This window comes from Arvicola amphibius, chromosome 5 (assembly GCF_903992535.2).
Source record: "Arvicola amphibius chromosome 5, mArvAmp1.2, whole genome shotgun sequence".
In the NCBI taxonomy this organism is placed as follows: Eukaryota; Metazoa; Chordata; class Mammalia; order Rodentia; family Cricetidae; genus Arvicola; species Arvicola amphibius.
Window position 1 is genome coordinate 59,749,065 of NC_052051.1, and position 23,939 is coordinate 59,773,003.

General features: G+C 43.8%; 1 protein-coding gene across 1 annotated transcript in view; it reads left to right on the top strand.

Moving 5' to 3' along the window:
* The window catches only part of Meis2 (Meis homeobox 2), a 203,889-nt gene that overhangs the window by 175,529 nt on the left and 4,421 nt on the right, over positions 1 to 23,939 (top strand). The window contains exon 6 of the mRNA XM_038331389.2: positions 22,490 to 22,548. Coding sequence (XP_038187317.2) covers positions 22,490 to 22,548 — 59 coding nt within the window. The remainder of the gene's footprint in view (positions 1 to 22,489; positions 22,549 to 23,939) is intronic.

Sequence of the window (23,939 nt, forward strand, 5' to 3'; positions counted from 1 at the left end):
ACCGTGTCTCAAACAAACAAATTAACAAAAGAGAAGCCTAAATTTCTAAGACAAAATTTTTCTCTGATTTTTTTGTACCCTGATACATGGGCCAAATCAATAAAGATAATTCACATTTCAAAATCACAATTCTCCTATAACGACAGAACTAAACAACAAGAACATTAGCTTGGAGCTGGTCCTCAGGTTCAGAATGGAAGGTAGATTTTATGGTTATGTATTTCTCGCCAGGCTGAACCATGCTCCCGTGTTAATTTCTTTTAAAGATTCGAAATCCTAAAGTACCATAGAATTACATGCTCTTTCTGTTTCTTTTAGACGTTACCTGAGAATGGCTTATGCATTTAGATGTGATAAAAATTCTAGTCTAAAATTTCCTTAGAAGGGGAGTCTTACCAAGGCCCTGAGCTACATGGTTGGTATAAAAGGTGGCCCTGTTGCCCAACCTCTCCGAGGAATGCCAGCTAAAGGAAACATGGCTGCTATTAACTCCCAGTTTGCTAGACTCCAACCTTGTGTGTGCTTGCACTGGAGCCCACTGGAGCCACTGACTGGAAATGGAGCCACGGGATTGGACGTTGTGAACATTCACTTTCACTGGCGGGCAAACGGCAATGAACACCACTCACTTGCTTGGGCTTTGTGGAGAATCAAATAAGAATCTGCGCCAGTGTATATACCCCATTTATCGTATAGCTCAATAACGGTCTGTGATGAGACTAGGAATGAAAGTAAAGTAGTTCACAATGAAGGCCTCAGAAAACATGGAGGACCACCTACTGACGGCGGCGAATTGATACCTGAACCGTGAGTTAGCTACATGCCTGCTAAGGTTTTCACTGAACATGTTAGCTTTTCTTTTCTAAGTAAGTCAGAGTTTGATGAATACACCTCAGAGAGAGAGAGAGAGAGAGAGAGAGAGAGAGAGGAAAAGAAAAGAAAAGAAAAGAAAAGAAAAGAAAAGAAAAGAAAAGAAAGGAAAATTGTGATGGGTATCCATGCCAGACAGTGCTAATTTCCATGGTTTTATTTTTACCATCTCCCTATGTATGCTCATGTTTAGAAAATTTGCCATGATCTCCACCTCGGCCATACCCTCATCCTAAGCAGAGCACATTCTAACAATTCAGCGGGCTCCACTTCGCCAAGAGTTTAAGCGGAGTTCCCGAATTCATGGGCTGTGTCTGCCTTTCGGCGCATCAGTGAGTCGCAGTTACTGATCAACCTACTAATGCCACCGTTCCCAAATGGGAATGGGCCAACCCCTGCTGGTGTAGTGATCAGCTGGCGGTGTCGTGGGCTGGGCGCCCAACAGCTGATGGTGCTCCTCGTTTCTAGAGGGGAGCCCTTGAGATGACTGCGTGGGGGTAGGGCAAGGCTGGGCAACTGTGACGCCTCCCCAGGGTCCCTTTGGTGCCGGGGATTTAAGAGCCTCAGCTGTCAAAGAACAATAAATTTCCCTTCAAAACATAAAACATAAATCAGTGTTTCCCAAACACCGAAAGGCAAGAAGAAACTAAATCCCCACAATAATGAAAAGAATCCTGTTAATTAAATCAGGAAGGTAGAGAGCTTCCCTCCCAGCACACGGCCCCGCTGAACACTAGAATACCTTGGAGACCAGAGCTGAAATCCAAGCTTTTTCTAGTTTGCAAGACAGCATCCTGAGGGAACATTTAGAAGAAGAAGCGGGTGGGGGAAATCTTAGAAACAGGACAAGTAAACACGACTTTTTTTTTTTTTTTAGAAGTTGTTGGACAATGTTTACCTAGAAAGGGAAGTTGCAAAACAGATTGTAAACGAGGCTCGGCGTGCGTGTGCCAAACCTCTTATCAGATCTGCACCTGTCCAGGGTAAGCCGAAAGCCATATCCTGCTGTGAGCAGAGACAGTAGACTCCAATACACGGTGCTCGGAGGGAAGGGGAGAGATGCCAGCTCTTACTCCAGAGGGTCTGTGTGTTTGATTGGTTGGCTTGGTGGATGGTTGGTTGGTTGGCCTCACTCTACCGACCTCCATTTTATTTGCCCTTTGAACTCCTTTGGCTCAAGCAGTTTCTAACAATGATTCCTTCCTTCCTTCCCACATCTTTCTTTTCGTTCTGCACATCCACTCGTGGAGATTTGTAGGTTCCTTTAATGTTTGATTAACTGGCTGGTCTCCTAAGAGAGAGTGTGTTGCCAGAGTTGGGGAGAGTTGGGGTAAACAGGGGTTGTGGTTTCTTAGGAATCCTGGTAGTTCGGGGTCACATGCCTGTTGGGCAAATCACTGCCGGATAGCAGGAGGCCTCACAGAAATGAAAACCAACCTGACTGTCTACGATCTTGGGTTTCCCTCTTTTGTTTTGCTGTTTCTATTTCTGATTTTTGTTGTTTTGAGTCAGGCTGGCCTGGAATTAACAATGTAACCCACATTGACCTGAAGTTTGCTATGAAGCCAGGGCTGGCTTGGAATCTCATATCCTACCTCTGCCTCCCAAGTGCTGGGACTACAGGCATATTACCGCCATACCCAGCTTGAGTTCTGCCCTTCAAGCACCTCGCAAGCAAGTTACCTCAAAGCCATAGTTTGCCAATTTTTAAATTGGGGTTCACTGCCTTTAAAATACACCAATATCTATTCCCAGAATCTGAGACCTCTCTTCTGAACCTTTCTAAATGTTTAAGACTACAAAGGAACCCAGGTCTTCCTCCACACCCAATATTTGACTAATCATTAGTCAGTGTACGTTATAAACACCACAGAATATGCTTGCTGAATGTTTTTGTTCACTCGGTTGTCTATCTGCGTCCAATAGGCTTTGCTTTGAGTCCTCTGACCACAGGGGCGAGGCGGTGGCGGGGTGGTGGGTCTCATCAGCTGCGTCCCTTTGCTGTCACCTGTCACCCAGTTCACATCTACGCACTAACACAGGAAGCTCATTCTCTGTGTTAAAGGTCAAAATGTCAGAAGCATTGCAGACAAACTTTGAAAGGCAGGGAAACTAGGGTTTGAACCTAGTCCTTATACATCCTACGTTAGCCCCCTACCTCTGAACTACAGCCCCAGCCCACTTTAGTTGTTATTGTTGCTGTTTTGATTAGTTTGTTTTTCATGGGTTGGTTTGTTTTGAAATAAGGTCTCATGTAATCCAGACTGACCTCATGCTGTTTATATAGCTACTGGCACTTAATTCCTTATTTCCCTACTTCTGCTTCCCGGATACTGGGATTCCAAGAAGGCAGCACCATGCCCAGCACGAGCTCTCTTTTTACTCTTTATCCTAAGACAGTTGTACTAAGTTCCCCAGGATAGCCTTGAACTTTTGATAGTTCTACCTCAGTTTCCTGGGTAAGTGGAATTAGCAGGCCTATACCCCTAGGCCCGTAACCACTAGGATTCACCAACTTTCAAATTGGTAATAAAATTGAGTCCATAACTGCAAGGTTGCCATCCCTCAGATCTCACCATACTGCCAATCAGTCGCTCTGACAGAAAGTAGTGAACGCAGTGTGGCCCAACACTAGTACTCTGTAGCTGAGAGAAGCTCGCAGCGGCAGTAAGTGGCCGGACTGATAGCTCGGCAAAACAGGACAAGATGGCGGCCCCCAATGACCTAGCTGGGTTGTGGATCATTGTGGTTTCCCTTCTCCATGCTGATTCCTCTTACAACAGCACCTGTCTGTACTTGGTGAGGGGTGGCGTGGATCTCCCAAGACTTTGATTTTCCCTAAATTTGTCAAATCAAGAAAGACTTAAAGGCATACAGTCTACTAATGAGTCTGTATGTGTGCCCATTCAATATATGCATGTGTAAGCATATGAAAGATTCTAGGAGGGGTTTTAAATTATGATTGTCTTAGCTAATCTTTTAGGAATGCTACTTTTGTTAAGGACATTGTTGTTGTAACAGTATTTTGAAGGGCTATGGAGGTGGCTCAGTGGGTAAGAGCATTGCTGTACAAATATAAGAACTAAGCTTGAATACCTGACACCCATATTAAAAAGTGGGCATGACTCTTCATCCACTGAACCCCAGTGTTGGAGAATGGAGACAGGCAGACCCTAGGGGCTCCTAGCCTAGCCTAGCCAAAATGGTGAACTTTGATGAGTGTGAGAGCCTGTCTTAAAGGATAGGGTGGGGAGCAATGGAGAAGACACTGACACACATGGGTGCACACAGTCATGTGCACACATCACACACACACACACACATACACACACATACACATCTGGAAATAGCTAGTAGACGGCACAACATCTGTGTTCACTGGCTTTGCTAATGATACCTTCAGTCACAAGTGTATCTGTGACTGTCAGCTGGTAGGGTGACTGTTTCAGAAGACAGTATTAACTGTTTCCTAAAGCCAGAGCCTTCATAATAATTTAACAGAGAACATTAAACTAGATGCTGATTTCATGGAGATCCAGCCATGCATCTGGTTGAGTTTACACTTACGTTTTTAAAATAGCTTCTTCTAAGAGTCTAGCTTGATCTCTGCAGCCCCAGAGCTGTGTAGGGTGGATGTAGGAGGATCACTGGGGCATCCTGGCTGCCAGACGAGTCGAGAAGCCCAAGCTTAAGATGCAGGAAGAGACCCTACCTCGAAATTACCAAGACAAGAGTGACAGAGGAAGACCCACACTGCCCGCTTTGGCCTCCATGAGTTCACAAGCATGGGTGCACACACCTGTGCAAGCACACACATCTACATACACACGACCACGTATACCATGTGCACGTACACAAAAATAAGATAAGTGCCAAAATAAGAATAATTTATTCATTTAATGGAATATAAGCTTCTTCTCAGCCACATCTCTGGGTTAACATGGGAAGTCACACCAGCTGCCAGCGAGTGGACATCTGCACTGAGAACTACTTGCTAAAAACCCGGTAGGCACAGCTTCACAAACACAGTAAACAGCTCATTCTAAAGTCCAAAACTAATCAGCATGGCAACATTAAAGGGCTGGGGACATGGTGCCCTCAGGAAAGTGCTTCCAAAAAAAAAAAACTAATCAGTGAAAAAAAAATTTAAAAAAAAAAAAAACCTAATCAGTGATTCACCAAAATCCCCGTGCTGGGAAAGTAGAGACAGGAGAATCCTGGGGCTCGCCGGCCACTAGGTTTAGCCAAATCTTTGAGTTCCTGGCTCAGTGACAGACTCTGTCTCAGGGCAACTGAGATGCCACAGCTGGGAAAAGAGACATAGCCTGCAAACTTAATGACCTGAGTTTGATTCCCAGACCCAACCAAAAGTTGTCCTCTGACCTCCACAAGTGCGCACACACACACACACACACACACACACACACACACACCACATACACTCACACATCATCATCATAGCAAATGAAATTAAAAGAAAAAGAAAAAAAGAGCTTGTCTCAAGAAATGAGGTAGAGAAGTGATTAAGAAGATCCGAACGTTGACCTCTGTACACCACAAACAGGCACACACACACACAAAGTAAAAGACATAACATTACAGATTACAGTTTACTCTTAAGTGTTCCCTTAGTGTAATTTCTCCTGTCTATAGGGGGCCTGGCTGTGATTCAGCCTGGCTTTCTCATGTCTGTAGGTTTTCCAGTGGGAGGCCAAAGGCCCAGTGTGGACAGTAGACGCACAACCAGCATGAGAAAGGCTGACCCCCTCCACCGCCTGGGGTGACTGTAACTAAAGACTATTTTTTCTCCATACTGTCGTCATTTTGACAATTGTAGCACCTTTTCTGTTCCTGGAATGGGGAGAGGGGCAGGTGAGGGGCAAGTCTTCTGAGCAGGAATTTTCACAAACTTAGGAAGGGGAGGAATAAAGTTTGCATTCCTCCATGTCTCTGTACAACAGATTAAAAGCCACACAGGTATGCAGAGCTGCTCAAGCCTCGCCAAGGTGGCAGTCTGAATGCTTTGATGTCATCTGCTTGCTGGACCCCTGAGACTTTCCTGGGATCCAAATTCAGTTGGCTCGCCCGTCCCTTCTGGTGTTCAAGAAAGGAAGGAAAAAGGTCCCTGCTCCTTCTTGTCCCCTTCCTTTATTGTACGCTTTGCTTTGTTTGTTTGATTTTAAAACTGCCATTATGTGGAAGTGTAGCAAGTATAAATAATTGAGAAGATAACTCTGTAGGGAAAGCGCTCTGGCTGCCTTTGTGCGGAGGCAGCTCATTACGGCTCTGAGCTGCCGCATGCCATAGGAGCAATTATGCAGCATCAGTATGTCATGGATATTAACCAAGGGGAGTAGATAAGACACGGGAAAATCATCTTGTATCTTATTTAATTAAATTTATTTGGTTTTTCCAATAGGTCCTCTCGTGTGCAATTTCTCTGACCACGCCATAGTTGCCGTCCGTGGTCTTTGCAGGACTGTTACATGGCATCTGTTTTTTGTTTTTTTTTTTTTTTTTTTTTTTTTGGCATTCCTCCTCAATTTTGTGTAGACCTAAAATGTATTTATATTGGGGTTTAATTTCTACCCAAGGAGAGGTTACCCATGAAAATGGAACCATAATTTGGTCATGAGGTTTTTATCCCTCCTAGGGCTTCTATAGCCAGTTAATATATGTTAATACAGCAAAGCGAATAAAAGGTTAAACAAGTGGGTCAGGCTTGGAGACTCTTAGAATGCTTACTTCTGCTTAAACGGAAGGAAAAGCCCGTAATGGCGCTTGCCTGACTTTCACCCCCATCATTTTAAGAATTGCTTTGCCAATCCTTCACAGCAAATAGTAATTTTAAGTGGACCAAAACAGAGCTCAGGGTGTTTGCACTCCACAGTAATGATAGAGTAGCCGTGCTCCCTGGAGTCAATAAGCCCAACAATTGAGTCATTTTTGCCTCCTGTGAGTGAATCACTGCTGTTAGCCTGAATGACAGGATTGCCTATAGAGCCAGAGCCCTTCGCCACATTGACCTCATCCCAGAATATCAGGGTTCAGAGGGCAGGCAGGTGGTGTTTAACACCGCTATAAGTAAAAGCTAATTTTGAACATGGAGGATCTGTAAACAAGAAAGTGGAATTGATTGGAGGGTGGTGGGGGCCAGGGAACCTTGGGTGTACATTGAAGTACATTATCCAAAGCAACCCATCCTCACTCCCCATCTCTCTGACCTTCTCTTTTCTCCTTCCCCGGTAGCATCCTCCACCATGCTTCCTGCCTGGTCCTAGCTGACTCACAAGTGAACGGCCCAGCACGATATATAGTAGCGTCAGCTAGCCACAACCCTTCACAAATCTGAATAATAAAATTGCAGGCAGTATTGCAGAAGGAATGTGTATGTGTGTCTATATACATATATATAAACACATAAGTATATATAGTGTGTCTATTTTATATAATAATACTGTATGTATTGTATATAATACATAGTGTTATCTGTTAAAATATTTTAACTTTTTACAGTTCTTTATTTTGCATGAGGAGAGGTGCATGTGTGAAGTCAGAAAAAACATGAGAATTAATGCTCTCCATTTACCATGTGGATTCCGAGGATAGACCTCAGGTTACCGGGCTTGGCGGCAAGCCTTGGCGCCTACTCTCTGACCCATCTCACCAGCCCTATACTGTGTGTCTTATACTTAAGGTTTGTTTGGTTGATTGGTTGGTTGGTTTCTAATAATTACTGTGAAATAAAAATGTAGGCATAGCAAAATAATGATAACAAAATTGTTAAGTGAGTCAGAAATGAAAACATAGAGAAAATATCCTTGACTAAGATCATTCCCTCATCTTCAAATTGCCCTGGGAAGGTCTAAGGAGCCTGTTCAGTCAGTGTGTTCCTGGGGTCTGCTGGGACACTCCCCAGGGTTTGGATTCTCACTGGGAGAAGGGGTGGGTATGGAACCCAAGGCCGGCCAGTGCCTGAGCATAGGAGTCTGACTCAGGGAAGGTGCAAATCCTACTTTCAGGTTGATGTACGGCTTTGAAGCACAGTTTTCACTGGATATTAGAATGCTGTGGTTTATTTCAAGAGCCTGGAACCCTAGCACCCCTGAAAAATCCCAGGAGCCTGTTATGAATTGATTGGTAACTCCCGTCCCCTTTTAGAGAGTGTTTATCAATTGCCAATAGCCATGATGTAACTCACAGCAGAAACGAAAACATCCCTACCTCTTGTTACCTTGCTGTCCATTATCCCATAGGATTTGACCTGAGACTCTGCGTTTTTGAGAGACAATCACAGGCACCAGTGCTCCTCCAAACATAAATGGGAGGAAATCCTTAAAAGGATATAATCAGGGGAAAAACAGATTTCCTTTCTTTTCTCCATCTCAAATCATCCTTTCTTCCTGCTTCCCCCATTCCTGTTTCCTGCCCCTTGCCCCAGAATATACACTCACAGAACCTTCTGGACCCCAGTGTTTAATCCGTCCTCCCCACTGCAGTCCAGCACAATGGTGACATCCCACTCCAGTTCTGTCTCATGCTATGCATATCACACATGCACACACGCACGCATGCACACACACCCACCCCGAACCTGGCAGAGCAAGACTCTCCATTTCTGCCAGAGAAGTCCTTCCCTTGTCTGTCTGCTGTCCAGGTAGAGTCACACCTTGTACTGAGTTAGGTGACACATGTCTCATCTTAGCTCTGCCCTGCTCTAGGGCACATCGTTCCTCGGGAATTGAGCTATGCCACTTGCGGGGGGAGGGGGGGGGAACTGACAAGAGATTCCCTAATGGTTCTTCTATTGTCAACTCTAAATTATTTCCTAGGGAAGGAGCCCTATTTCCATTTGCTCGTTTAGTTGTTGATTCGCCAAACATTTTATTGGGGATAGTGGAGACGGTGTCGATAGCATAGAACTAAAATATGCTCTCTGTAAGATCAACTAGGTGAAAACCAGACAGGTCAATTGTGGTCATTGCACTGAACAAATTCTTCAGGGAGCCTGCTTGCTAATGGCTGAGGGTGTGTGTGTGTGTGTGTGTGTGTGTGTGTGTGTGTGTGTGTGTGTGTGTCTGTGTGCGCGCGCACTCGCGCACACGCGCAAGTGTTTGCATTTGTATCTATGTGTACTTGTATACAGAGGCCAGAGGTTGTGAATCTATCTCTGTTGCTGCCTACCTTAATGTTTTATTACTGAGCCTATACTAGGTAGTCAGCAAATCCCTGGGATCCTTCTGTTTCTGCTTCCAGCACTGGACAGATAGAGGAACATAGCCTCACCTGGCTTGGATGCTGAAAATCCAAACTTCAGTCTTGGGCTTGCACTGTGGCAGGCAAAAGAACCAATCCCTAGTCGCAGGAAATGTTTCTTAATCAGATTATGCACCAAAGTTACCCCAAAGACGTGTTCTCTGGCAAGAATTCCCAGTGATACCTGGACCAGAAGGCTCCAGAAGGAAGACCGTCCCCAGATGGAAGGAATAGTATAACCCTAGCTACTTAGCATATTAACTTTAAACTTCTGAATTAATCTTGGACCATTTGTATATTATATAATTCAAAAATCTGTGACAGTTCAAACCATCGCGGCACTAAATCACTTCGCTGTTAATAAGCGGTGATGTTACAGCTACTTCCAAAAAGACGGAGACCATTCGAACACCAGCATCTTCATCTGTGAGAATTACGTTAAACCGCCCTGGGAATTTTTACTAAGAGATGTGGAGCCTGGATAGACTCTAAAAATCCTCCCAAACCGTCGTCCATCTAGTTTGCCCCTAAAGATCTAGATGGAACTTTAGAATCAAAGGTTGAGATCTCCATTCCTCTGCAAATGACAGCTAGGGAGCGGATCCACTAACTAACCGTTTAAAGCTAAAATATTTAAGAAGTAAAGCAGCCACAGCATAACCTCTGGTTTGCTGGGTCTCTTGTGGTTTATAAAGATATATTTTATGTCTTTTATGATTATGGGATGATGCTAAAAAAATTTGTGGGCAATCATACTATCACTTTGGAAACGCTTTCTGTAACATCTCTGTCCAAGACACAGGAGGCTACCTGGGTGTCAATCCAAGCAAAAGATGTTTCATTTCTTCTTAAGAAAAGGCAATCCGGAAATTTTACTTAGAAACTAACCTTTGATGTTTGCACATCGTTTATGTGAGGACATTAAGGGATGTGTCTGTGAATAGAATTTTTGCTTCATGATAAAATTATGTTTTGTAATATTTTAAAGATCATTCTTGGTTGTATGGAGTTTGTTGAAAGTAACTAGTAAAACTTTTTGTTTTAAATTTTTTTATTTTAACCCCCATGGACAACTTGAATGGAAGTATAAAGTGGTTAAATAGCACAGGTTTAAATAGGAGGAATGTTACTTGTATGCATATTTACGATGCTTTATTTGATGGCTCTTTTCCATAATAGCACTTGACTTTCTGTGTTTTACTCCTGTCGTTACTCTCCCCCCACCCACTCCCCGCCCCCATTTTGGGTTGAAGCCACTCTAAAGTTTAACACCTGGGAGATTTCTCACTTATGGTTCCCTTTAAAAGTGCTAAAATCTCAGCCTCCCAAACAAGAGACCAAGCCACGGCTTAAAGAAAGAAGTGGTATTGATAAGTGGCCCCAAGAATGTTGCCACCTTTCGAATGTGTCCGCAGCAAAATTCTTTCTCTTTTAAGCCAGCAGGAGAAAGAAAAGGGGGCTGAGAGCCTGGTCCCTCCAAAGGCTTCTGGCAGGCGGGTCTGGTCTTCTGAAACATCCCCTGCTGCTCTAGAGAAAGGATCCCCTGAAGCCAAGGAAAACTTGGTGGGGGCATTCACATGCATAGCACCCTCCCCCCCAGGGCTTTAGATCACAAGTCCCGGGGCGATTTGGCCCCGGGTTGAAGAATAGAGACTTGTGAACCCTTTGTCTCCTCACCTAGAGTCTGCTGAAGTGCTGCGTCTTTCACCTTAAAAGCCCATTTAAAAAGAAAAATATGGTTTGTGAGAAGGACACAATTTGGACACCATCACACTTAATGGAGTCCCTTTTAAATGTAACACTCGGTGCCATCAATTCTCTTATAAATTACTTGTCACCACCTAGAGAAAACCTGCCCTTGATTATCTTATGCAGTTGCTTAAAAATACAGTGTATGTGTGCACTCGCCTGTGTGTGTGTGTGTGTGTGTGTGTGTGTACACTTCATTTAAAACCTCCGATGAATGCCATTTACTAGAATCACTCTTGCTAAGTTTAAGGCACAGTGTGACTGATACGCATGTGATTGTCGTCAGCTTCTAAATCTGTTCTTGCAGATCATCTCAGAACTCAAAATGAGCAAGCTAGACCACCTAGAAATAAGGCCATTGTCCGTAGGCTTTTGGTTACAGTTGCCCGGCCAACGGGATCAGATGGAGGACTTTGTCAAAGCCGGAGGTGCATGAAAAGGTAGTGTTTTCAGAGGTAGCCAAACAGTTGTTGGTTTTTGTTTTGTTTTGTTTTGTTTTTTTAAGTTTACCACTGCTTGAGATCTAGACTAGTCTTAGTTTACTAAATATGAAGAGGAGAGGCCATTTTGAAGCAGTCACTTGTTTTCAGAGTTCATACTTTCTTTGTCCTTGAGTGTCCCCTAACTTCTCAGCTTAGAGCGCCACTGCCAAGTCATCTAGAAGCCCAGTGTGTCTCACTCTACTGGGATAAATAGGAGTTGAAGAGCAAAGGGGAAGTTTTGATCATGACCATGACTTAGCAAACATGGGTTCCCAGAGTCACCATCCTAGTGCCTTTGGCATGATCTTCTGCCCAGCAAAGCCCAACGCGGAAATCGTTCTTAATGTCAAAGGCTCCCCAGTTTTATCGCCAGAACCTTATTGGAGTCCACTTCGTTTCCCCTTCCTCCCTGCCCTGCCCAAGTGTGTTGAGCTCTCTCAGCTGCTCCGTTCTCATCAATCCCGTTCGGTTCATCCTCTACCTACCTGGCCTTGGGAAAAGGTCTTCCTCAAGAGATCCATTGTCTCACTTCCCCACTCAAGAACCTCAGGGTTTCCAGTTAGCTCTGAAGAACCCATGCTGCTTGCTTGTAAATTGCCACCAGGTTCCCCAGAAACTAGAAGAAACTGTCAGCCAATCTCACATGGGTTATCCTCCCCGCGTCTCAAACCAGGGCAGTCCTGGTGGAGTGGACACCTTCCTTCAAGCAGCTTTTTATTTTCATCCCTTCCGTTTGTTTGATTTTGGTTTTAAATGTTCTTTCAAACTGTTTCGACTCTTTTCTTCCAAGAGTTTGCTTAGCCTCTGTTCTTCTGGTGCTGGAGAACTAGGCCTTGCCCACGCTCAGTAAGCACTCACGGTGTTCTTTATGTATTTTTAAATTATTTATTTTTGCTTTACGTGCAGTGGTGTTCTGCCTGCACATATGTCTGTGTAAAGGTGTCAGATCTTGGAGTTATAGACAGTATGAGCTGCCATGTGGGTGCTGGGAATTTAACCTGGATCCTCTGGAAGAGCAGGCAATGTTCTTAACTGCTGAGCCGTCTCTCCAGCTCTTCTACAAGTGTTCTATATTCCCCGCCCCCCCCCAAATCTTAGTTCCTGCCTTGCTCTGCTGCCTCTTGCTAACCTTGAGCTCACTGTGTAGCCCAGGCTAGTTTGAAACTGACTGTCCTCCTGCTCCTGCCTCTCCAGTGCTTGCATTACAGGTTTTTGTGCACTGCCTGGCGACCGACCTCTCTTCATGTCTTTATTTGACTCCATTTCACTAATCAACTGGGTATAGACTGTTATTTATATTAACTTGTGTGCTCTCAAAATGGTGACTTTTTTTCAGTCTGTTTACGTGTATATGGAGAATAGAAATCTCAACAGGCATGGTTTGCATTTTCAAATGTTTAGCTATATTTACATACGTTGTCCATATGTCATTAAATTTGGTTTGGGATAACGGCAGACTGTGGACGGCTTATCGATGGTGACACATGTACAGATTTTTATGACCCTTGAAATTATTCCTACTAATTGTTTCAGGGCTGAAAAGAGATGAGCAAGTACAGTGCTAGGCGGGTTTTCAGCTCCCCAGCCACAGAGCCAGTGATGGGGACACAACCCACCCACAGAGGACACAGCTGCTGAACAGGAATCTCATGGAGGAGAAAGCTAGTGCTTGGCTCATTTTGATTGACCAAAGGATAAAGTCAGAAATCAAGCTAAATAAATCCCCATGCCCTCTGAACACAAGACAGGAGGGAGAGGAAGGACTCTAGAACAGGGCTCTACTGAAAGCGAACCACCGCCTTCTCCTCTCCACGTTAGTAACAGCCCCTTGCACCTTTAAAGGAATAGGTATATATAGCCGAGAATTAACAAAAATAAATCTCTATCTGTACTTTTTTTTCCACCTTCCTCTGGAGCAGCACAGAAAAATCTATCGAGGAGTTAATGAATTTGTCCCTGGCAAAGCCAGGACACATGTACAGGTGCGGTGTGCACATACCCACGTGCACATACACATGTGGGTGCCCAAAGGGCTGCTTGCTTCTCACTGGCGCGCAACTGACAGGTCATGAGGACTTCTCCGTGCTACTAGTCCATGTCCCGCTCAGCTGATGGGCACTTCCAGCTGGGCAGGATTACTGTGGAAAACAAAATCAGACATTTGCAACCAGTTCAGTTCTCAGCAAGAAAATGCACATGACTTATGTAGATTTTGTTGTTGATTTTTTTTTCCCCTTATAGGGTACTCAAGGAAACGCATGTCATTATAAATCAGTAGTAATGAAATCACCATTATGGCATCTTGGATATTGCATTTGCTAAACCCTTTCTGGGCATTAAGTCAGCTTTCAATGATTGATATTATAGACAGCGGATAAGCATTTTTGATGGATCTCTTTGCTCTCAAATGGAAAAAAAAAAAAAACAAGCCTTTTTTGCCCCCCTGTGATTAAAAGAGTGCAGTGCCGTTGCAGAAGGAAAGGTTCAGATGTGGTCATCACAGGTTGGTGACACAAAAAATAGAAGCTCACTTAGGGTAAAATTTGCTGTCAGGAAAAAAAAAACGGAGCCTTCTTTCTGAACCCGGGAACATGTGGTTCATGTGAGCCTGCTTGTAGAGGGTTGCTACAATAAGGCTTCTTTCATACAGGTGTGTTTATGCCCCAGGCTTGCTGGCCACAGTCCATTCCATTTACAGAAGCTGAATTAAACAATAACTACCGCTTGCAAAAAAAAAAAAAAAATAGTGGAGGTGGGGGGAAGGGGAGGGGGAAAGGTGAGCGTCAAAGGAGATGCCTGAGAGCTTTGTTAGGGCCAAGAAAACCCGGTTGTAGTTGTCAGGGCTTGTTGATGTTGCTGGGAACGGCACTTTTTTTTCTCTCCTGGATTTTGTGGTTCTGCCTTAGGAAAGAAAGTAAAATAGAACGGAAGAACAAAGTCCCACTCTATAAATCAGCAGCTGCTCCTTGCCAGATCAAAGGAATGACATTTTTGCTCCTGGACTTCTTGTCCACTTGAGGGCTTGACAGGCAGCTAACAGCTGGCCCGCTCCACTGTATGAGAGAATCAGCCCTACATCTTCTTCCGAGCAGATGACAAGCTAATCAGAGACCTCTCCGTAGCGCAGGACGCGTGAGTGCACCTTGACCTCGTCCAACAGCTGGGATACATAATTGCTAAGCAGCGAGGTGCATTTTTGAGGCCGGTTAATTCTTAGGTGACTTTCCATGAAGGAGAAGGATCTGAGATGAAGCTCAGGCAAAGGTGATCACGAAGGCCAAAATGATTTTTAAAACTAGAAGATGTGTTGGGATCAGGTCTTAGTGGAAATTAGCGCAGGTTTGGAACATAATGGGAAGTGGCTGTGAATGGGGTAACTGATCACCAGGGGAGATGGCAGTGGTTTCAAAGCCCAATCAGCTAGATGGCCGAGGTGGCCGGGAGCTGGGAACTGGTCATTTTGAAAACGATCACCGTTTCTTTGTAGGGCTGGTGGAGTTGAATGAAGTTATGGATCTCTGTTCCGTGTCTGACGAAAGTAGTTTTCAGAACCATTCTTAGGTGTGTAGGTATTCAAATCTGGAATTTTAATGTCAGTAGTAAAATGTTCGAAGTAATTCAATTTCTCGTTGATTTCCATCTGCAATAAATCATGGACGGGATGAGGTAATACGCTATAGCTTATGTCTATTGACTTAGTGTTTTATCTTTAAGAGGGTAGATTCTAGATATGAATAGCTAAGGAAGTTCGAGTGTTTTCTCCTCCCATGCTTTCAAGTAGCTCTGAAAGATCGTTTTTAGAATTTATGATAAATAGCCACGTGTGAATAACCCAACAGCATTCTGTAAGAGTATCAGGGCTTCAGAGCTGGGACCTGCTCGGACGCTTTGTGACACGATGCTGGGTATGAGTGTGCTAATGGATCGGTGCTGAGCATTCGGAAAGAAATAAAAGATAATTTCCTGTGTAAAGGGAAATTTCTCGGATACTTTTATTAAATAAAAAAACCTACAATTGTCCATATAAATCTCGTTAGATACGATGCCCAATTTTATCCATCACCTTTAACAATTTTTTCCTAATAGAGAAGAACCATATGTATTATTGAAATTCAGAAAGGATAGAGATAAGGTGAAACAGGAGTGTGCCGGCCATCCTCTCTGGTCCTGACAGACCCTCTGTTGACAGTTTCCACACAGACATTTCACAGTCCCGGCTTTTACTTTAAGAGACACAGATGGAGTAAATGAATCAAATTATTATACATTGTTTGTTACCCAAGGCAAGTGATTAAGAGACTCTTTAGATTTGCCGTACTTAAAGAGGATAGTGTAGGCAATGTTTGTGGCCACGAGAGTCACAATTAAAACTTGAACTTTGCAACTTCCTGTTCTTAGGCAGAGCACTAAGATGTCGTCTTAAGTGATGACTCTTACTGCAAGGCTTCGACAACTTCAATGTGCAGAGGTCACCCAGAGAACTTCTCAAATGCAGATCTGGGAACAGTAGTGCTGGGTGGGGCGCTGAGACACACTTCTGTACACTAACACTCTGGAGGTGGCCTGGAAGCTGCTGGTCCAGGGAATTCAAGAGCAGGGAGGAGCTGGAGAGTCACTAAGAGGATGTGCTTGAAGATGAGCCCACTCTGCAACCACACCTGCAGGAAGATGCTTCACTGGTGCTAAAATCACACACATACACACACAGACACCAACACACACATATGCACATGTACATACAAATGCACACAAACATACACACACAATACACAAATATACACACACGTAAACACACAAACACACCACCAACATACACACACACAAAGTTACATATTTACATGAAACTCTGGTCTCTAGAAAGACCCTACCGTATGGGCACATGTTCCAAATCACACTGTCAGCCTGTTACCAGTCCAGTAAGGATGTTTTTAGTAGCCACCCGTCTATTTTTTTCCCTTTTTTTCTCTCTTTTTTTGTTTTTTGGGTTTTTTCTTTTTTATTGATTTTTATTGAGCTATACATTTTTTTCTGCTCCCCTGCCTTTCTCTCCCCACTCCTTCAACCCTCTCCCGTGGTCCCCATGCTCCCAATTTACTCAGGAGAGCTTGTCTTTTTCCACTTCCCATGTAGAATAAATAGATCTGTGTATGTCTCTGTTAAGGTCCTCATTGTTGTCTGGGTTCTCCGGGATTGTGAATTATAGGCTGGTTTTCTATACTTTATGTTTAAAAACTACTTATGAATGAGTACATGTGATAATTGTCTTTCTGGGTCTGAGTTACCTCACTCAAAATGATGTTTTCGAGCTCCATCCATTTGCCTGCAAATTTCAAGATCTCGTCATTTTTTGCTGCTGTGTAGTACTCCATTGTGTAAATGTACCACATCTGCCTTATCCATTCTTTGGTTGAGGGGCATTTGGGTATTTTTTTTTTTTGGTTTTTGTTTGTTTGGTTGGTTGGTTTTGTTTTGTTTTTCAAGGTGGGGTTTCTCTGTGTAGCTTTGGAGCCTTTCCTGGAACTCGCTCTGTAGACTAGGCTGGCCTCGAACTCTCAGAGATCTGACCATCTCTACTTTCTGAGTGCTGGGATTAAAGGTGTGAGCCACCACCGCCTAGGTCTATTCTTAATTATTAACTGTAAGGGAACAGAACTTTTTAGGAATATTGATCAGCTGTGTTGTGACATTAGCATTAATGAGCCCTTACTATATACTAGGCAGTTCTTAAAGAACCTCACACATACACACTATGGCTGTCAGTCCTGGAAACACCGCAGGCTCACCCAACCCTCCCCCAGCTGGTAGATAGGAAGGAAAGGGAGGTGGGGAAGTGATAAGGAACACAGGCCCTTGGCTTGTTGTCTCTCTTTGGGGAGGGGGTCTAAAATGTGGGACAATGCTTAAGAGGACTGTGACCAAAGTTGAGTGTTTTAGTGAACAAGCTGTATGGGTGTTTTCGGAGCATTAGATAAAGCAGCTGGAAACCCACAGCAGACATTTAGGGAAACGAACTGTCACCCACTTGATAACTTTGCCCTGGGCCTTTTGCACACTCAGCAGGAGCAGTCTCTCCACTCCAGGCAAATTCATAAGGCTCCAGCGTCTTCGTGCTTCCACGCTAAAATCATGTTTTCATATTGTAAGGGTATGAGTGTTTATTTCCCATGTTTTTACAGGTGTGGGCAAATCTAATATTCTATCCAATTATAATTACACTGGAGCGCAAGGACATTAGTTATGATCTGTGAACATGTCCTCAAGTCTTGTATGAATCTCATTCATTTACCTCACTTTGCTCAAAGTTGTCTTTGGGCAAAAAGATTCCATGTCTGAACACCTTGGATGTACAGTGTGATTCAGTCAATCTCAAGTCCAAGTCCTTGTTCAACAGCGTTAAACCCGTCTAAGTCCCTCACTCACCCGGAGACCGGAGCACAGAATAAAATTTGTTTTGTTTGTTTGTTTTTTCATATTAAGAAAAAAACCTAACTGAATGATTTTCCAAGGTTGAAATGCTACTGAAATCCCAAGCAGGAGCACGCTAGTAGGCAAGCCCTGCAGCGTGGCAAAGTAGAGCCTTTTTGTGTGCTTTCACTGGGCCCCTCTCACCAAGCTGCCCACCACACCTTTTCCAAATTGATCTGATCCCTTGTCAACAGTTCAAGCCTCTTCCTTGACAACACCAATCCAAGGGACGGCTTCAAATCCCCCTACTCTGAGAGTGTTCAGGGCTGGCTGCTTTCCAAGCGGGTGGGCGCAGGGAGAGAGGCCTGTGCTCTCCAACAAAGGAATGCTCCTGCCTGGAGGAGTGGGTTACCAGGTGTGGCAAGAAGTTAGTGAACCAGAAAGAAGGGATTTAGCAGCCATTTAAAAGGGGTGGGGGAATCACCTTCCAATCCAGAATGACACCTGAGTCTATTCCCATCAGTCTGAGCTACGCTTTGGAGTGAAACTCTTTAAAAGAGAATGCAGTGGTCAGATTTCAGGGGGCGGGGGTTGGGGGGGAGCATGCAAAGCTCAATCAAATTGTTGGGTTTTCCTGAGGTGGCTGGTGGTCTCCAGAAGGTCTCTCCAGCAAGAGTCAGGTGGGCTTCAGTGACTTTTGCTGTCTGGAGTCCATTCCTTTGACTCTACTGAGGGTCTGTTTGCTGTTGTTGTTGTTGTTATTTCTAAGTTGACTTAGAAAAGCCTCCTGATTCTTGGAAAGTCACTGAATTTATTTCTATAATTAAGTTATTTTAAGCTAAGAGTCTCAGTATATAAGTTTGAAGGATTACACATACTAATGCATTTTCTAGTTAAGTAAAATTTAGAGATGCAAATAGTCTCAGGAGACTCTCTTCGAAGCTTTTGTGTGAGCCTGGGCACTAACTTCATGCTCAATACAAATCAATAGAACTAGTGTAGTTTGGGGTACTCACCCCCTAGGGAGTCACTAATTCAATTATCTGTAGTCCTTAAAAAAAGTCACAATGAGGCTAATGAAATTTTTTTTCTAAGGGAAATCTGGAGAAGGCACTAGATTTATTAACACATTTTCCACACAAGTTGTACAAAATTCAGTTTTAAAAAGCTGTTGAATATCTAAGGAGACTTTATACCAGGGTTAAATTGTACTAATAAAAAAGTATATTGTATGTCTACAACTTCAAAACCATGCCAGGGTGACTAAAACTTGGTGAGTTGTGTTTCTTGTTGTCTCTTTCTTTCTCTTTTTCTTTCTTTCTTCCTCGTTTTCTTTCTTTCTTTTTTTTTCTTTCTTCCTTCCTTTCTTTCCTTCTTTCTTCTTAAATATCAGATACAGATGAAAAACCTAACAGTCTTTGGATTGGAAATAACTCGTGGGGGTTTTCATTAAAGTTGGGTGCAGCTTGCTGCATTTTGGTTACTTGGATGTCTTCAGCAATTTTTCAAATGTTTTGGGTTTGGCAAAGTCCAAAATGTTTTTTGCCAAGACCCTCTTTTCCCCTTATTTTTTAAACCCGTGTGAAATGCAGGGATAACTTAATCCATATGTGTCTGATTCATTTACACTTAACTCATCAAAATGTTATTTCGTGAGACCCATTTAATATCCAAGAAACCTTTTGAGCCTTTTAAAGAGGAGTCCTTTGTCTTTGAAGCAGGAAGTTGCATTTTTCCATATGAATGAAGCTGTGGCCTTGAATGGCTGGAGATGAGTTGATTTTTCAACTTAGTTGCTTCAGAGTTTAAGTAGAATCAAAACTTGATATTATGTTGACTATCTGCAGAAAGGAAAGGTCATTCTTAAAATATAATCAGAGGAAGTAGAAAGGATTTATGTCAAATCGTTTAGGGAAAGACTATATATGAAAGTTCATATTGGAAATTAACAAAATAAAAAAACATTTCTCGTTTGATATTTTTTTCATCTTTGAATTAAATGGCTCCATTTTGCATTTGTGAGAGTATTTTCTAAAAGGTGGTGCCCTGTGGGTCATCAGCATGAGGGAAGGAGAGAGTTGTCATTTTAATTTTTAAGATCACAATTTTTATTAAAGTGAGCACATTATTAATTTTAATAATGTCTATGGCGTTAATAAACTATTCCGAGATTAGGGCAGTTGACAATTGGCAGGAGTTTTATGTTCAGAGATTTCTGGAGAAAAAAAAGAAAAAGAAAACAACAACAGCAAAAACAGAGGCCCATATGTTTTCCAAATCCTGTATGATTTGAAAGAATGCATTGGAATTATGAAACAGTACTGGGGACCAGAAGCACTGAGAATGAAGCTTCACAGAGGCTGCGCGGGAGCCCACGTGAGACAGTAATGTCTCTGTGACCCTCTGTGAAAACCCTCCCCGCCCGGTTAAACCTGTAGGGGCTTCTTTCTTTCAAGCCTTCCTAGGAGCAGTGAGCAAAGAAAGGCCATTGCCGTAACTGCTAGTGAACATGCTGTCCGTGCTATGGAAACTAGCTGAAAATGTGAGGCCGGAGTGGCATTGCCAAGTTCAGCCCTTCTATAAAGACCTGCTAGCACACAGAATGCTTTTTCTAAACGTCCAGCATTGTTGGATCACCCCCATTGAACAACCTTTTGAGAGGATCCCCCATTTTTACTAGTGTAAACATTCTGATGAGTATCCAAAGAAATGACCTTTGAGTGAACCTCTAACCTTCCCAGTAATTATTTGCTTGAGACAGTGTGAAGTTCTCCTGCTGAGAACTAAGAACCAGGATGCCTTGCAGCTCGGTGAGGGTGGGAGTGTTTGTGGGAACAGAAGGGAGAAGCATGAATAAGGGAGCCATCTCCAGATGTAAATAATAAAGGAATAAAAAGGAGGAAACTTAGGAGGGTAGGCAGCAATTTGTTTCTCCTTAAAGGTTGACCTACAGGAGAAAACAAAAACAAAACAACAACCCACCACACAACAGGATCAGCAGCAACTGAGAAGGAGTAGCTGCCCCTCTCTACCAGAAACATGGAGACAGACCAAAAGGAACCTGCTCTTGGCTTCTCCTGGTCTTAACTGAACCTGTGAGAAGAGTCCCTAGAGAGAGAAAGTAGAAGCCCGGCCCTCCTAGGCCTGAGATAAATTCTTTTAACCGATAGGAGGGTTGCTTCAGGAAGTCTTTGTGACCTGGTCAGCAACATTTCAGGGAACAGAGGGGATAAAGAGGAGCTTCAACTCTCCTTTTTCAGCTAACTGTGCTTACAGTAGCCTGCACTTCCCTCCCCAAAAGCCAAGGGGTGGAACATTTTTGACAGCTGGGACACCCTTTCTTAAGTACTAAAGACGTTCCTTCATTGTGTCGCCAACAGCACATGCAGAGGGCTCCTTTGGTTTTCTCCTGGCTGTTTTTCATCAGCCCGACTCGATTCTTCCCAGAGAACTCAAAGGAAGCTATGTGAGCTCACTGTCCTCCTCCAAGGGACTTACTGCCAATCCTTGAGAATTCCTCAGAGAATGTACTTTCAGGTCCTGCCTGGAGCCCCATGTGGATGCATTGATCATTAAGTCCCCCATATGCTTAAGATTTGAAAGGAGAGATGCTGACCAACAAATGTTATCGATAGAAAGCATTTCTGCCGGACCAGCTAGCTGTGTGCTCCCTACCACTGGCCCCTCCCTAGCCTCATGCAGGGCCACTGAATCTTTCCCAGAAGTTCGTACTTGTGGGGGAATACCATCATTAAAAGCACGGGGACAAGGGTAACTCGCAAATGGTAGAAAATTGTTTTGTTTTTATTAAATTTGCCGAAATAAAGGAGATTTCTTATTGTCTTACTCTGTTTGTACATGAATATTTGATGGGCATTATTAAACATTAAAGTAACATGAAGTAGGCACTTATTTTTGGATTTTCAACAAAATTAGATCCAGGCTTCTGAGACAAAATAACCGCTGCTCCTCACATTCCTGGGAGTCAGCAACCGCCTGATTTGAAAACGTTTCCCGGGTCCTAATATCAACCATGTGGACCTGAGGCTGGCTTTCGAGTGGGTTGAAAGGTGGCTGAGTTTATGGTTGGCAGTTAGCTTATCCACTGCCCTGGGTGTCCCTGCTTTGGCTGCAAAGGCCGCCCCCAGCTGGCACTGACCTCTGAGTGACCCCTAACTTTACAGGCTTAAGCTGCAGGAGTTGCCCCAAGACCAGAAGTCTTCGGGCCCAGCACTTACTACTGCTGTGTTGGTGATAAAACTTCAGACAGCCTAATTGATGGCTTTGCTGACCTAACAATACCTTGTGAAAGCCGAGTGCCAGAGCCTGGGCTTCATTTATGGCCAGCTGCAAGGGAAGCTGAATCTCCCTGGGATGGACAGGGAGTCCAGGGAGAGAGGCAAAATCTTCCAGCCTGGGAGCTGCACCCTGGTTCCTCCCTGCTCCAAAAGCAAGCACAAAAGCAGAAAGAAGACACTGTCTCCTGGAGAAGTCTTGGCCCTTCTCGGAAAATTAGTAGCAAGTTGTCTGGGTTTGGGCTCCGAGATGACAAGGGAGTGACGATCCAGTCAGCTGGTTTGCACACAGAAGGACCAAGTCGCCTGTCAATTAAGTAGATGGCTTGCAGTGGACACTGGACTCTGATGTGTCCTCCTCAGAGCTCACAAAAGCTGTGCATAGAGCACTCGGACTGAGTTCGGTAACCAGACTTCTTTCTTCTGTTTCAGGTTTATCAACGCCAGGAGAAGAATAGTACAGCCCATGATTGACCAGTCCAATCGAGCAGGCAAGTTCTAATACATACCTATATCCATAGCCCATGGGCACAACCCTCTTCAAAGTCTCCTTCAAGACTCTGTCTCATCACCTGGTAAATAAGTACTTTCATCAGGCATTCTGGGAGAATATTTTTTTTTTTAATGTCCCCAGAATTCCGCTCTAGGAAGCAACTTCGCTAATTGGTGCTAATTGGAGATTTCCCACCCCGACTCTACCCAGCTTTTGCTTTTCTTTCTGAATTGGTAATTGGGCACAAGTATTCGAGCCACAAGCAGTTTGTTTGACTGTGAACTCTGGAATACTCCTTGCCTGCCTGCCTCCAGTCATTAGCACACTCTCATTTGCTTGTTACCCACAGCTCCTTGGTATGTGCTTTGCTCTCCCCACCGGAACATACACGGTTAAACTCATGGTATCCATTCGTTTGCTTTGACTATTCATAATATTCTATTAGAGCCTGACACGCGTTGCTGGCATTGGGTTTTATGAAAAGATTATTACCTTTGTTTAAAATGCATCCCATCCATCCCACTGAAGCACAGGAGGGGTTTCCTCACAGGGTCTCTCCACTGCCTACAACTGTCATTACACAGAGCTGTCACGACCGTCCGTCCCCGTGCACCCCTGAGCATTGTGCTCAGAAATAGGCATGCCCTTAGCTTGTTGAAGAGGTACGGTCTCCCTAAAACAGTTTTATAGGGAGAAAAAAAAAAATCAGATTTCTCTGATTGTGTGCAATGATTGTGTGTCACTCACAAAGATGTTTGACTTGCTGGGGATTCTGACTCTGGCCTTCATGTAAACAATTTATGGCAATCCCTCCTCTTTTCAGAAAAATTTGTTCAAGAGTGTTAAAAGACCATTCCACTTCTGCAGGCCAGGAGGCCCAAGGCCAAAGAAATAAGACTACAACAATTGAGCCAGGTGTGGTAGTCCACGCCTTTAATCCCAGCACTCTGGGAGGCAGAGGCAGGCGGATCTCTGTGAGTTCGAGGCCAGTCTCATCTACAAAGCGAGTTCCAGGACAGCCAGGACTGTAACACAGAGAAACCCTGTCTCCAAAAAATAAAATGAAAAAGACAATTGAAATATCCTATTTCTCATGTTTTCATATCTTGATGTGGGTAAAAGGCAAATATTTAATTGGGTCCATTTGACCTTATAAAGAATACTCAACGGTCTAATATTCCTACTGGCATTCAGTTTCTTATGAAGCCCATAGAGATGGCAGGAAAACAAAACCCCAAGTGAAGGGCTCGTTTCAGTATTTGTCATTGGCTACCCTGCACTTTCGCAGCCTTCTCCATGATCAGAGGGTCAACAAAGAGCCCTAGAGGCCGGCCAGCCTGTGCTGGTGAAGGCCACTCCACCAGACTTAGCCTGTATCTCCCTCCCCCA